The following is a 14,077-nucleotide window of genomic DNA, read 5'->3' as shown; positions in this document are numbered from 1 at the left end:
CTTGGTTCTCTGAGCTTTTCCTGGTCACTACAGGCAAGTAGACTCTCTTCCCCTATTTTGTTTACCTACTATGCCTTCAGCCAGTTGCCCCCCACCTTACCTCCATCCTCTGTATGTGTCTCTATTATGTGCCATTGGATCCCATGTTTCTCTTTGCTCTCTTTGGCCCCTGTGTGTCTCATTGCCCTGTTATCCTGCTTGTTGACTCCTATGTGTGTGAGTGTGTTGTGAAATTACCATTGGCTTGCTGTATGTACTGTGCATTCAGCCCCTCTGTGTGTCTCCATACTGCTTCCTTAGTCTTGCAGTTTATGCTTTCTCTGCCTTCAACCCTACTGTTTTCCTCTTGGTATCCTTCTTGTATTCTCACTCCCTGTGTGAGTACTCAGTAATTCTGCGTGTATCCTTGCTTTGCCCACAGCACTTTATGCAGAGCTGCAAAGTCCCAGTTAAGCCCAACATCTGTGAAGGCATCTTCCACAACCCCCAACCAGGCCAACAGTAACTTGAAAAAAAGTTAACTTTATTGTTCGATACATGTACAGTCAAAGGAACTGCTTAGTAATCAGCAGCTTACAATACAAGGTTATTTACCGAAACTATGCCAGAGGCATTATAAAAGGCACTTTCAGCAGTATAGACAGTTGGCTTATTTACAGTGGAAATAGGCTTGTCTTTTCTTTCCCCCAAAATCTGAAACTCTTGGCATTTGGTGACCTTATCAGTGGGTAGTTTGGTTGTTTCAGAGCGAGACAAAACAGATTTTATAAAGGAATCTCCTTGTTCGCAGATTTACAACCATGTGCTAGTGGGAATACGCATGTGCTTTTGGCTGAACTGGCTCTACTTTAGGGACAGTTTCTGGGACTGTCCACAAGATGTCCCCTTTCTCACATAAAAAGAAGGAGCAGAAAGGATTCACCCTTACCTAGTGGGAAGAATAACTCACCTTTTCTCCCCGATTGCCACAAAGGAACATAACATTAGGCATCTTGAGAGTGCCAAAGTAGACATATGACTACCTCCTGTGATTACATTTGTGGGACGATGACGAGTCAAAGTATGTCTAGGAGACTGGACTTGTTGTGTGAGGTGGCCAGAGGGTGCTGAGCAGGTTGTGTCCTGGCTCCCAAGAGGGACACTGTGTCCAGTGTCGCAGCATTGTCAGCTTTTCTAGGATGAAGACACGCAGAGACAAAGCAGGCAAGACCAGTACCCATTAGTAAAGCAGTGCAGTTCCCTTTCTTGTTCTGAAAACTACCCACTGATGAAGACATTTAGACAGTAGAGTAAAAGGTGTGCCTCTTTTATACATCCCTCACTGGCGCACGCACAGAAAATTGTTTGTTTTTGGATTCAAGTGAGAAGGGACGAGAGTCTTGGGCGAATTGACCCATAAAAAAGGGAATTCCATTTTTCAACATAGTAGTACTGATACAGTAATGTCATAATACATATATATGTTTGCTATTGTTTGAGACAATGCAGTAGTGGCACATGAAGAACAGTGTGTCTGTTTTATTGGTTATGGGGAGCTGCAGATTCCATCTGCTGGGAGGGGGGGGTTTGCTACTTGCTGGCTCTATTCCAATCCTGCTGGCCCTCCATTCCATGCATAAACCATCTTGTGCCCAACACTTTTTTTCCACTTTGCATCCCCATCGAGCCTAACATACTTTTCAGGCATGCAGAGATGCAAGGCAGGCTCATTCCGGGATGGACACATGCCCCCTCTTCAGTCTTGTCAACGTCGTAGGTCCAGTCAAGTAGTAGAGTAGCGCTGGGAGCAAGCAGTTGCAGCTAATCTCTGTTGTCAGTCTTTTAGCCCCGAAAGCATTGTGGGGCAGCATGGTAGGTAAGTGTAGCTTATGTTACAAATAGAAAGCAAAGGATAGGTCCTTCAGTCAGAAAGATTGGACGGCCAGTGCAGAACAACATCTTTGGGCTTTTATGAAGCACATATCAAAGGAGACCTCACACGGGCTAGTGATTGTTTGAGGTACCACATTTGGGGGACAAAGGTACACTCAGATTGATGGATGGTGTCTTCTGGCTACGGAGACAGCTAGCACCCCTAAAAGTCTCCAGAAGGTCCAGCTTCACCTTAGCTTTACAACCCGCAATAAGTGTTTATTTGGTCAAGGCTGGTGTCCAAAAACTTCTTCAAACTTAGACATTCTTCTCGTGATCAGCAGGAATGCTGCTCATCGGCTGTCTGTCTTCCCACATTATAGCCTTGCTTCCCTCTCCTCAAGGAGAAGCGCACACGGAAAAGTCCCATTCATATATAAAGAGATGGTTGGTTCAAGATAGAATGCACAATGTCTTTTGTCTGCCCACAAAGATGCAGTGTGACATCTCGGACAGCCCGTGCTTTCTCTCTTTCCCTGAGTTCCCCATCACTGTCATGGCCTGGACAATGTAGTATAGACGGGCTGTTCCCAGTGGGTGGGGCTGTGGGATTGGGCCACGCTGCTGGACTCAGTGAGGGTTGTGTAGAGTGGTCGCTGGGAAGATCCCATGTAAGAGAAAGCAGAATAGAGGCTGGAAGCCTGGCCACCATGGCTGTAGTAGGAGCCAGAGGGCTGGTGGTCCGAGTAGTCAAACTGGGCCCTTGGAATAGCAGGGAAGGCGGAGCCGTAATGCGGGAGGCCCAGTGAGGCATAGGTAATCTGAGACGCTGATGACTGCTCAGGATAGTGACTAGTGCCAGAGCTCTCAGTCTTCACCTGGGCCTTCGAATCTGATAAAGCTGTAGCTCCATGTGGCTTTGAGATCCAGGCAGAGTGGCCCCCGCTACTGGCGGCAGCTGCCAGGGCACTCCCCAGACCATAGCTGGTGGCATAGCCTCCGGCCACATGACTGGCGTGACTGGCATGGCTTCCATGACCGTTGGGCGGCAAATATTGGTCGAACTCGTTGACATCGAAGGGTTCCATGTTAGACATCACTTCATGGCTGATCTCTCCAATGTCCACATTGCCGAAGTCGATGGGGGGTTTGCTGGTCTCCCCTAGTGGACGACCCTCACGCTTGGGATCCTTGCCTGGCTGCAGTTCTGTCTTTGGTGTGGTGGGTGGAGTGGGTGGCCCATGACCCTGACCTGCAATTGAAGGAAAACAGAGACAGGTGAAACTTCAGTATCCCCATTTCTTAGACGTTCAATGCTCTGGGAGTGCACTTTAATCCCACTTGGACACATACTACCAGACCAAGACGGAAGAGGTATCTGTGATAGCACTGTGAGCCCTCCATGCTCCAGTGGCAGTGTACCCACAGCAGCATTGTGATCTTCAATGAAAGAGCAATATTTGTGCCTCCTCCAAGGCCTATTATTTGCTTATCATTAATCCTTCCCTTCTGCTCCCCCCCCCCCTTCCCGGTGTACGCTACTGCATGCCCCTATTACCCCAATCCCAGGTGAGCCCAGATGTCCTGATTCCCGTCTGTTAGTTCGTTTGACCCTCCTGTGGGTGTCCTCACATGTGCTTGTACGCCTAATCCCAGGATATCCCAGCGTAACAGGGACTTTCTCTCAGTTCTCTCTATCCACTATATCCCTGAAAATGAAGTTACTTACCTTCTGTAATGCCTTATCTGATAGAGGCTCTATCTAGCCATAGATTCCTTACCTTCGAACATTCCCCAGACGTCAGACTGGATCCGGAAACTTTTGATGGGCAGTACCCCTGTGCACCAGTAGGTGGCGTCGTTTGGCTGTGCTTGGCATAATCGGTGCCGAAAGTGACCTGTTCGGTGGCTATATAGGAGCCACCCTAGTGCACTGACGTCCGTTTCTTTTGCAACTTTCCACTCCACAAGTGTCGAGCCACAAGGAACACTGACCACCCATGTGAAAATCTATGACCCTCCGAGGGATAAATACTTGACGCTATAATCTGGTCACAGAGTGGGGAGTATAGGTAGGTTGGTAAGGAATCTGTGGTTAGATAGTCTCTACCAGATAAGGCGTTACCGAAGGTATCTTGTTCATCTGCTAGAAACTTCGAGTCGCAGATTCCTTACCTTAAAATAGATACCCAAGCAATTCCACCCCGGAGGTGGGCCACATAGGGAATATACTAAGAAGTCCTGAAAGAACGAAAGGGAAAAATGACCATCCCACCTGGATCGGACTGTCTAGGCAGTAGTGCTTTGTAAACGTGGGTAAAGAAGACCACGTTGCTGCCTGACGGATACCTAGGACAGGAAGTCCATGTGCTAAAACAGCCGACGTAGCTTTGGCTCTGGTAGAATGAATGCACAAACCCTCAGGGGATTGCCTTCTGGCCACTGCATAGCACATCTTGGTGCAGAGCACTATCCATTGCAGATGGTCTGCTTCTGCTCTGCCTTCCCTATCTTGGCTTCGATATACCCTATGAAGAGTTGAATGTCCACCTGAAACACACAAGTGAGATCAAGGTAGAACAACAATGCTCTTTATGGGTCCAGTCAGTGGAGTCTCTACTCTTCTTTAGAGGGATTAGGCGCAGTGTGAAAGGTAGGCAGAGTGATGGATTGTCTTACATGGAAGAGGTGACAACTTTCAGTAAGAAAGATGCCCTAGTTCGAAGGACCAGTGCAGTAGGTAGGGTAGAAAGTAAGGTATGGAGGATGCACAGAGAGCGCCTGTGGCTCACTAACTCTACGGGCTGATGTTAACGCCACTAGGAAGGCCATTTTGATGGTGAGAAGCTCGAGTGGGCCGTAATAAAAGGTGCTTGTGGGAACATGTGATGAAGACCTTTTAGGAACCTAGGAACAATAGGGTATTTGAGAAGGAATGGTTGATCTGGCAACTGCAGAAAGGTAACCTTTTAACATGTCCAGAGCAGAGCCCTGCTGGGCCATGGAAAGAATAAACAAGAGAACCTGGGAAAGGGGCGCGGATAGAGGATCCACATGCCTATGTGCACGCCAAATTTACTCCAAAGACAGGCGTAACCCGTCTTGGTGGAGGAATGCCTGGTTGCCAGGATAACCTTGCAGACTTGGTCAGACGGTTGAAAGCTGCCAACCGTCGCCGCTCAATCTCCGTGCATGAAGGCAAAGCGTTTCCAGGTTCAGACCTACCCTGTTGCTGCGACATGCTCCTCCCAAAGAGGCAGCCAGATCGGAGGACCAATGCTTATGCTCAACAGCTCTGAATACCAGACTCTGTGCCCAACCCGAAGCCACAAGAATGACTTGGGCCCGTTCGTTTTTGATCTTCTTCAGAACTCTGCAGGAGTGGTACTGGCAGAAAAGCATACAGGAGGCCAGAGCTCCACTTGAGAAGAATAGAGTCTCCGAGCAAGAGCAGCCTTAGAAACTCCAGCGCACAATACTGCGGACCTTGCGCCTTCTCAGCGGAGTGAAACCGATCTAACCAATGCTCTCCCCACTCTTGATGGAGATCTTGAGTCACCTCCAGGTAGAGGCGCCATTCATGATCCTCTAGGCACCGACGGCTGAGTTTGGCTGCTCTGGCTGTCAGAGAGCCCGTCTGATGTTGAACCACTAGGGAAATGCCATGGTGATCCAACCAAGGCCAGAGGCGAAAAGCCTCTTAACAAAGGGTCTGCTACCCCACTCTGCCTTGCTTGTTGCAGTACCAAATGACGGTGGTGTTTTCCGTGAATCCCTGATTGAAGGAAGAAAATCTTTCAATGCCAATCGGATCACCTGAAGCTCCAGTAGATTGATGTTGAGTCCGGAATCTGCCGGTGACCAGAGTCCTCAGACCTACACTTCTCCTGGATGCCCCCTCCGGACCAGTAGTGACGCATGTGTCACTACAGTCAGCTCTGGTTGGGGAAGGGATAGGCAACTGAACCAATCGCTGTTCATTACCCACCACTTCAGATCCTTTGCATTCTCCTCAGAGATCCGGACCATGTTGTAGAGATTCACCTGATGCTGAACCCACTGGGACTTCAGGTCCCACTGAAGAGCCTGAATATGCCAGCAAGCATGTGCTACAAGCATGATGCAAGAGCCCAACAACCTCAGAGTCATTCTTACCAAAATCCAAGGTAGAGGCTGAAACATTGATATCATCGCCTGAATATCCTGGACTCTCCAATTGGGAAGATAAGCCATAAACTGCACAGCGTCCAGAATTCCTCCGGTGAAAAGGAACCTCTGAGAGGGAGTCATGTGTGACTTTGGCTCGTTAATAGTGAACCCCAGCGAGTGCAGAAGGTTTGCCTTAGTCTGGAGGTGGGAGATTACTTCTGTTGAAGGCTAGCCCGCCTTCAACAGCCAATCATCGAGGTAGGGAAAGTCTGGAAACCCTGACCTCTGCAGATGAGCTGCAACCACCGCAATCACTTTCGTGATCACCCGAGGGGCGCAGGTTAGGCCGAAGGGGAGCATGGCAAACTGAAAGTGCTCTAGGCCCACCATGAACGACGGGTAACATCTGCGGGAGGCAGGACGGGGATGTGGAAATAGGCGTCCTGCTAGTTCCGCGCTACCATTCAGCCTCCCGGATTTAGGGCAGACAGGACTTGTGCGAGCGTGAGCATATTTAATTTCTTCTTTCTCAGGAAGAGGTTGAGACGGTGCAGGTCTAGGCTAGGACAAAGGACTCCGTCCTTCATAGGCACCAGGTAATAGCGGGAAGGGCAACCATGACCTACATCTGATACGGGCATCCTAGCTATAGCTCACATGGCCAAGAGAGCTAGCACTTCCTGATAGAGCAAGGAGAGGTGGTCCTCAGTCAGCTTGTTGTAAGTGGGAGGCATGGGAGGGGGCATGGACACAAAAGCGAGGGAGTAGCCCCTTTGGACAAGCTGCAAAACCCAACGGTCGGATGTTAATGCCTTCCAGTAGTGCAGGTGATGACATATTCCCCCCCCCCCCCCCCCCCCGGATGTCCATGATGGCTGGAGGGCAAACTAAAGGGTTTTGGAGGCTGCAGCTGATGGGAGGGGAGGCGGGTGGACCGACCTGACTTCTGGCTGCCTGTCCCACGTGGTGTGTGGGAACCGCATCCTCAGCCACGAAAAGATTTCAAAACTTGCTGACCGTAGTGGCTGAGAGGGAAGAGACTTGGTTGGAACCCTTTCTGTGGCCACGAAAGAGGTGGAATGCAATGGTGTGGTATTAACGATGGGCCATAGAATGCCCATTGACCTGACTGTAGCCCTACTGTTCTTCGTTAAGCTCTCCAGCGTAGAGTCCTCCTTCTCACTTAACATATGGGAGCCATCAACGACCATGTATATCGGCAAAGCTTGAACGTCCCCGAAAAGCCAATAGTTCTCAGCCAGGCCACACCACCATAGCAAATGAGGCACCCTCCTTCATAGCCACAGTAGAAGAGACCAGGCCAGTGTCTGGGGAGGTGTGCAGGCCACTAGCATCTGCCGGATCCTCATACCAGGTGTCCTCAGGATCTTATGTTTGATTGCCATATGGGTCCGCAGACCCCTCCCACTCATCACCGAATCCAGGCCTGTTATAGTAATAAGGTCCTGGCTTATAAATAGGGAGTCTGCCACCGGAGCCGGCGTCAGATGACTCCATAGTTGGGAATGATGATGGGGTACCACCACTGCTGGACATAGGCACTGAAGTGGGCACCGCGGGAAGTTCGAGGTTGCTCGACCGGCGCCTCTCCGGATCAATCAATGAATCCCTGGGGCCCGACTGGTGCAGAGGGGGTGCCTGCCAGCAGAAGACCAGTAGGGGCTCCTCCTGGACCCCTGGGACCCGAAGATGCCCCAGAGGGGTCAGGCCACCTGAAGATGAGGTGCATGACTTCATAAAATTATTTTTGTTGGGTGGAGGGCGCTCCGACTTTGGGAAACTCAGGAAGGAGTGGAGACAACCCAGCCACAGGCTCAGGTTCCAGCTCCACCACGGAGCTAGGCCTCAAGTCACGACTGCCCCGATCGCCCAAAACTCAGCCGCTAGACTTCTCACTGACACCAATAGCCGCAGCTCAGCCAAGCCTGCCCTGGACGCACTACACTGGCTGCCAATACAAGAGAGAATTCATTTCAAGACCCTCTGTATCGTGCATAAAACCCTTCACAACAAAGTCCCTCCCGCCATCAAAAACCTACTCAAACCCTATAAAACCACAAGAAATCTCCGCTCAGACCAACTTCATCTAGCGGTGGTCCCCAGAATCAGAAGGGCTCGAGCAGGAGGCCGCCTCCTTTCCTACAATGCCCCGAAACTCTGGAACACTCTTCCCCTCTCCCTTCGTAGGGAAGCCAACCATCTGTCATTTAGGAAACAACTTAAAACCTGGCTATATCCATAATTCCACCTCCTCCTTGAGTCGCACTCCGCAGCGCTGGGATGCCTCCGGGTAGCCAAGCGCTATATAAGCACATCTTCATTCATTCATTCATTCATTCATTCATCCAAAGACTTGCGCGGCGAAGTCAAAGACCTCTTTGACTTTTTCTTGAGGTACTCAGCTAACTTCCCCAAAGACTTGGAATGGGATGGTGATTGGTGGGTATGGCTTCACGAACAATCTCGGGACCTTCCTCGAGACCGAGATCTGGGGCGTCGCAAAGGTGTTCAACGTCTGTCTTAAAAGTTCTTCGAAAAAAGTCAGTCATAAAGTGACTGGGGGGAGTAGCTCTCTCTGGATCTGCGCTGACTGGTGCAGAAAGAAAAGAACTGACATCAGAGCGCTAGGATGGCGCCTATATAGACACCGCGCACATCACTTCTGGCGTGGACGATGCCAATGACAACACGCGGAGCCAATCAACACCACCTACCGACGTGCAGGGGTCCTGCTCACCAAACGTTTCTTTATCCAGCCGTACGCCTGGGGACTACTCTAAGGTAACGAATCTGTGGCTAGAAGTTTCTGTCCGCTATGCTTCCATGCGCTGATGGCTTTTCCCCTACCTTGGTCCCTGTGCTCTTGCTCTGCCTTTAAATGTCCCAGGTAACACCCATAGTAATGTTACGTTATTGGGCTTTGTATTGTGCCAAAATCACCCTCGAAGGGGTATCCTTGTGCAGTTATCTGGCAGGAAGAGATATGGAAGGCTAAGGAGAAAATATGGCACCAAAACACCCATGTTTTAAGGTGTTTTTTAATGTGCTGAAATGGAGGGTTAATCAAATATTTTGTGGAAGAAAGTTTCAGCAGTAGGAAAGAAGAGTGCAAGCCCATCCTTGTTTGGCGTACCTGCCTTCTATTCAACAGAGCAGATATTCTATTTTGTTTGGAGATCTTGAAGCCCAGAGGTGGTCTGCAGACAAAGTTTTTCCCCCCATAAATGGCGGGCTAACAGAGAAGAGTGCCTTATGAGTAAGGCCCAACAATTTACATACCTCTGTTTGCACACCGGTAACTAGTGAAGTGCCCTCTAAATGGTGCCCCACCATTACCTGTCCTATAATGTCGGTTCCAGATATCCCTTTAAAGAAGTTTCTGGACCAGCCACTGGGTGCTGGTGCGCTGGTTCTGTGTTTAGGTAAACTGTGTCCTGGATGAGTGCTCAAGCGATCATGCGCTCCATTTGCCCAACTCTTAAAACTCGGCCCTAGTGGTGCCGCTCTGTGTTGGTGCTTTGCCCTTACCTCTAGGAGAACACGTGTGATTAAAACATGTGAGCTAAGGCTAGTGCAACGGGTATTCCCAGGCGTGGGTCCCATGCCCACGTTGCCAGTGGTATCAAGCTGAAATCGACCGATGAGCCCCAACTAGGTCAAAACCAGTCTTGGGTTGCATTTGTTCCGGTGCAGAGAGGACCTGGCACAGGAGTTTGTGCTGGATTGTTCCTATTGGAGTAGGGTCAAGACTGATTTCCATATGGCTGTGTCTAATTGCAGGGGCATTGGAAGCAAAAGAACTGTTGACAGGGATGTGGGCCCGAGTAATTACCAGTGGCTAAGATGAATTCGAGCTCTCCACCTATCACGTTTTTGAAAACTTCTAAACCTTTGGGAATACTTCGAACAGCACTACCAATACTTTAGTGTATCTGCACCATTATTATGTAGGACCAAATCAGCCAAGCAGGCCATGTCCCATCTGCTAAAGACGAATAAAGCTAGACATGCTTCAGCCTAGTCTGTGATATGTTGTCCAAGTCTCTAGGCCCAGCATACCCATGTTGCACAGGGAAGATTAAAATCAAGATAACGTTATGAATCAGTTCAGTACTCTTGTTTGTCCATGTAAAACTCAAATGTGAGAACTGACTTGTTCTGCATTTACCTGTCCCTATCCGCTTCATCTTTCCCAAGCCTCAAGTGCTGCTGCTTTTCCCTTAAGTGTGTCTCTGTAATTGGGGTGACCCGATGGTCCCATGTCATTTGGAGGGGCCACCTTCCTATTTCTGGACTTTGCTTTACATATTATTATCAGGTGTGTCAGTCCAATTGGCTCAATGAAAATGAACCAAGACTACATCTCCCATAAAGCCCAGATATGTAAAAGCAAAGTCCAGATATGGAAAAGTGGGGTTCTGGTGACATGGAGCCATCTGGTCACCTAGCCCTGTAATCTCAGACCCGGGGAGCCCTCTGTACTGATAATGAGCTGTACCTCTTCTGGAGGAGTCCAGTGTTCTCATGCCCACCCCTTACCTGCTCCATGATCAGACGCTCCATCGGACATGGGCGACCTGTCGCCGGCACGTCGCAGGTCCAGGTGTGCGTTTTTGTAGTGGCCCTGTTCGCCATCGCCTGGTCCCTCGCCTTCGCCTGGTGCAGCCTTGCCGTTTTTGCGCCTCCGAGGCTGGTACTTATAGTCAGGATGGTCCTTTTTGTGCTGCATGCGGAGGCGCTCTGCCTCCTCGATGAAGGGGCGTTTGTCGTTCTCATTCAGTAACCTGTCAGGATAAGTAGGGGGGCAATGTCAGTCACAGTGTTCCTACTAGCAACCATCTGGCTCGCCTCACTGCAAGTGGAAATGCTATTGTTATCAGGGTGAAAGTAATTTACTTTATAAACTTGGATAGAGTGGATCGCAGAACAGTGCCAGTCAGGATTCAGACTTGTGACCTACAGGTTACACATACATCTCAACAGCAGGCACATTTACCTGCTGAGACACCTTATTGAGAATAGGATGTAGTATTGGCCTGTAGGTTACATGCATATCTGCAACACTTGCTCAACTGACTTTGCTTTCTCGCCGGAATAGGCAGTCTGGGCAGGTTGGGCCTGTGAGCGTTCACGGTGTGCTTCGGGCTTTCTTTGGGAGGGGCAGTGTTTCCCATGTGCCTAGAAGCCATTCTGTTAACACCGTGTGCCTTGAAATCTCTCTCTTTCTGCTATTATAATATGGGATAAGGTATCCCATGCCTTACATTACAAGGATACTACAAGGCTCCAAAGAGTTCCATGACTGTATAGAGACACCAGGCCGATGGCAAAGTTCCTTTTTAAGGTTATGGAACTGCTAGGTGACTTGCAGTAAGTATTCTTATCATGTATGGCAGGGGGGGCATATATTCCTTTTAGTACATGGCCACACCATCACCTTTCCCACACACCACTTAAATCTTCGTTCTGTAGCTCTCTCATATGAAAGTGAAAGCATGTTTGCAAACGTGAAGAATAAAAATAGAATCTCTAGTGCAAAATTCAAAACATCAAAAATGGTTTGATATTTGTTGACAAAAGATATTTGAATCAGTTGAATGCAAGCCACATTTTTATAAAATGGTGCAGTAGCTTGGAATGTCTAGAAACGTACAGAAATATTCTAACTTTTCTATAATTACCCAAGGAGTGCAAATACATGTTGCCATAAATAACTCGATTCTGTTTGTCTCTATACAGCTAGAAAAACAGAGCAGAAGACAGTGCTATAATCAGGGCCGGACTGGGAACCAAAACCGGCCCTGGCAAAGTGCTCGGCCGGCCACTCAGGGGGGTTGGGGGTGCCGCCGAGCTCTTTGCCAGGGCCGGTTTTCGGCCGATTTTGTTACAGGCCTGGTTTTACAGCTATGCTGCAAAAACGGCCCTGTAACAAAAACGGCCCCCAGGGGCCCAAAACTGGCCCCCAACCTGGTGGCCCACCGGGGGATTACCCGGTGCCCGCTACGGCCAGTCCGGCCCTGGCTATAATCATGCTCCGTGACCTGCCCTGCCTTTTCCCTGGCTGCTGGCTCTGGCAGTAGGCACCGTGACATCAGAACTCAACTGTAATAAGTTTTTACAGTTGAGTTCGGAAGTCATTTCTTTATAATAGGTATCTGAGTGCGTCAGAAGTCGCCTTTTACAAAGAAATTGGAGACCGATTTTTATACAGGGAATGAAGATTCCCATGTATTCTATTTCTATCTCCCAACAGACGGGGGCGCAGGCAGTCTTATTATGCTCTTGGCTCTTGGAAACAAGGGTGGTTCTGCAGTGCACACCTGGGCAGGTGAGCCCCTCCACTCTCTATTCACTCACTGTCTGAATATAACGCGAATCCCCTGAAGCAATACACCCTCACCCCATGAAAGGAAGAGGAGCTGCGTGCTTCCCTCAAGCTTCCTAACCCCACCCCAGTCCTTCTTTTTAGCTAGACGGTGCAATGGCAAATGTGTTAATTTGGCCAGGATTTTAGGGCCTGGCACACGATCACAGGCGCAGCGTAAAGTGCATCCGTGTATCGCCCCCAGAATTATAGGCACTGCTGGGTAAACCCTGTCTTATTCAGATGTGCCTCTTTTTTTTCTCACCTCCAGGTTTGAGGGTGGGCGTCACTAGTTCCACGCACAGTATGTTTTTTTCTCCTTATTTGTGTTTTAGATAGGACTAACAACATGCAATACATGCGCTGGGAAACGAAGATGGCAGAAAGGGACTCTGTCACTAAAAACAGGGTGTGCCCGGCCACGTACCATAGGTAGGGTAGTTGGTTGGGGCCACTTTCTGGGGGATCTGTGATGGGTTGCCTAGAAGCTGTGGCGTTCCGCTACCAGCTGTTTGTGGGGATCGTGGGGGGGGGGGGGGGGGGGAATGTCCCCGAGGCCAGCTTGCCCCTCTTAAGGGATTGGCTTTCTAGGACTCATCAGCTTATGGCTCCTCGGTTTTGCAGGTGTGCCAAGATGGTTTTAGGGAGAGCCCCGGGTCCTTGCGGGGGTTACAGTGAGAGTACTGCTCCTTAAAGTGCTCATTTAAAGGGCATGCCCGACTTGTGAGCCCCACCTTTCTTCTTGCGCCCTGCCAACCACCACTCCCTTACAGTGCGTTTTATTTGAAACGTCCAAGTTGGGCCCTCTGGGACCCTGGAATGTTGAGAACTTGAGCCTTGTGTTGGGCTGCTGCAGAGAATGGGGTGCTCCACTTGGAGCTGAGTCGTGGATGTGAGAGACTTATGCCGTAAATTAACGTGGCAGAAAACAAGATATTAGTTTTGAGGCACCCTCATTTGTTTTGAGCTTTGACTCCTGCACCCCCCCCCCCCCATATGTTGTAAGACGTAGCATTTTTATGCCCCCTACTCCCCCAAATGGTTTACAGAACAGCTCGTAGTTCCCCTCCTGTTTTTCTCACTTAATTCACATCTGTATTGGGGTGGGGTCCACACAAAAACTTCACTTGTTTAGGACTATGTCTCCAAGACAGCTCTTTGGTGCTTCCCGCCTATTTTAATGGATTGCCTCTATATCTACCAGCCTCTTTCACAGTGAACCCAACAGTATTGCGCTGTTTTGCAGGGTGGTTCCTTGGTTCCTCCCTAGTATTTTTGAAGGGTTCTCAGGTTCCCCTTCCCATTTTAGAGATGTGCCTCCCAATGGGCCAACCTGTATTTGTTAGTAGCCCACCAACTCCCATTCCCTAGATTTGTCTTTTAATCTAGAACCCTCAGGAACACTCATCAGTTTTGGGGTGTCCCCACACATGTACCCTCCATTCTGTGGTACTGGATGTCAACTCAACTTGGCTTGCCTGATTTGGACGTGCCCACCACAAGTTCTTCTATTTTAGTGTGTGCCTACTGGTTCCTCGCATATCTTGCCACCTCCTTTGTAGAGAGTGCCTCACATTTACCCTCCTTGTTTTGAGGAGTTTCCATGTAGGCCGCTGTCTGTGTTTGGGTGTGTAGGGATACCTTAGTCTTTACCACCCTGCGTGCACCCCTTCACTCAAACACTGCCATTAA

At 49.5% G+C, this 14,077-nt stretch overlaps 1 protein-coding gene across 1 annotated transcript in view; it reads right to left on the bottom strand.

The window, feature by feature from the left end:
- Window positions 1–506: 506 nt before the first annotated feature.
- The window catches only part of SOX10 (SRY-box transcription factor 10), a 40,506-nt gene continuing 26,935 nt past the window's right edge, over window positions 507–14,077 (bottom strand). Inside the window, exons 3-4 of the mRNA XM_085601321.1 lie at window positions 10,561–10,805; window positions 507–3,103 (exon numbers count right to left, since the gene is read on the bottom strand). Of these exons, the coding sequence (XP_085457447.1) occupies window positions 2,406–3,103; window positions 10,561–10,805 (943 nt within the window). The 3' untranslated portion in view covers window positions 507–2,405. The remainder of the gene's footprint in view (window positions 3,104–10,560; window positions 10,806–14,077) is intronic.

Source organism: Triturus cristatus, chromosome 4_2 (assembly GCF_964204655.1).
Source record: "Triturus cristatus chromosome 4_2, aTriCri1.1, whole genome shotgun sequence".
Classification (NCBI taxonomy): Eukaryota; Metazoa; Chordata; class Amphibia; order Caudata; family Salamandridae; genus Triturus; species Triturus cristatus.
This window is presented reverse-complemented; position numbering and strand designations above follow the sequence as displayed.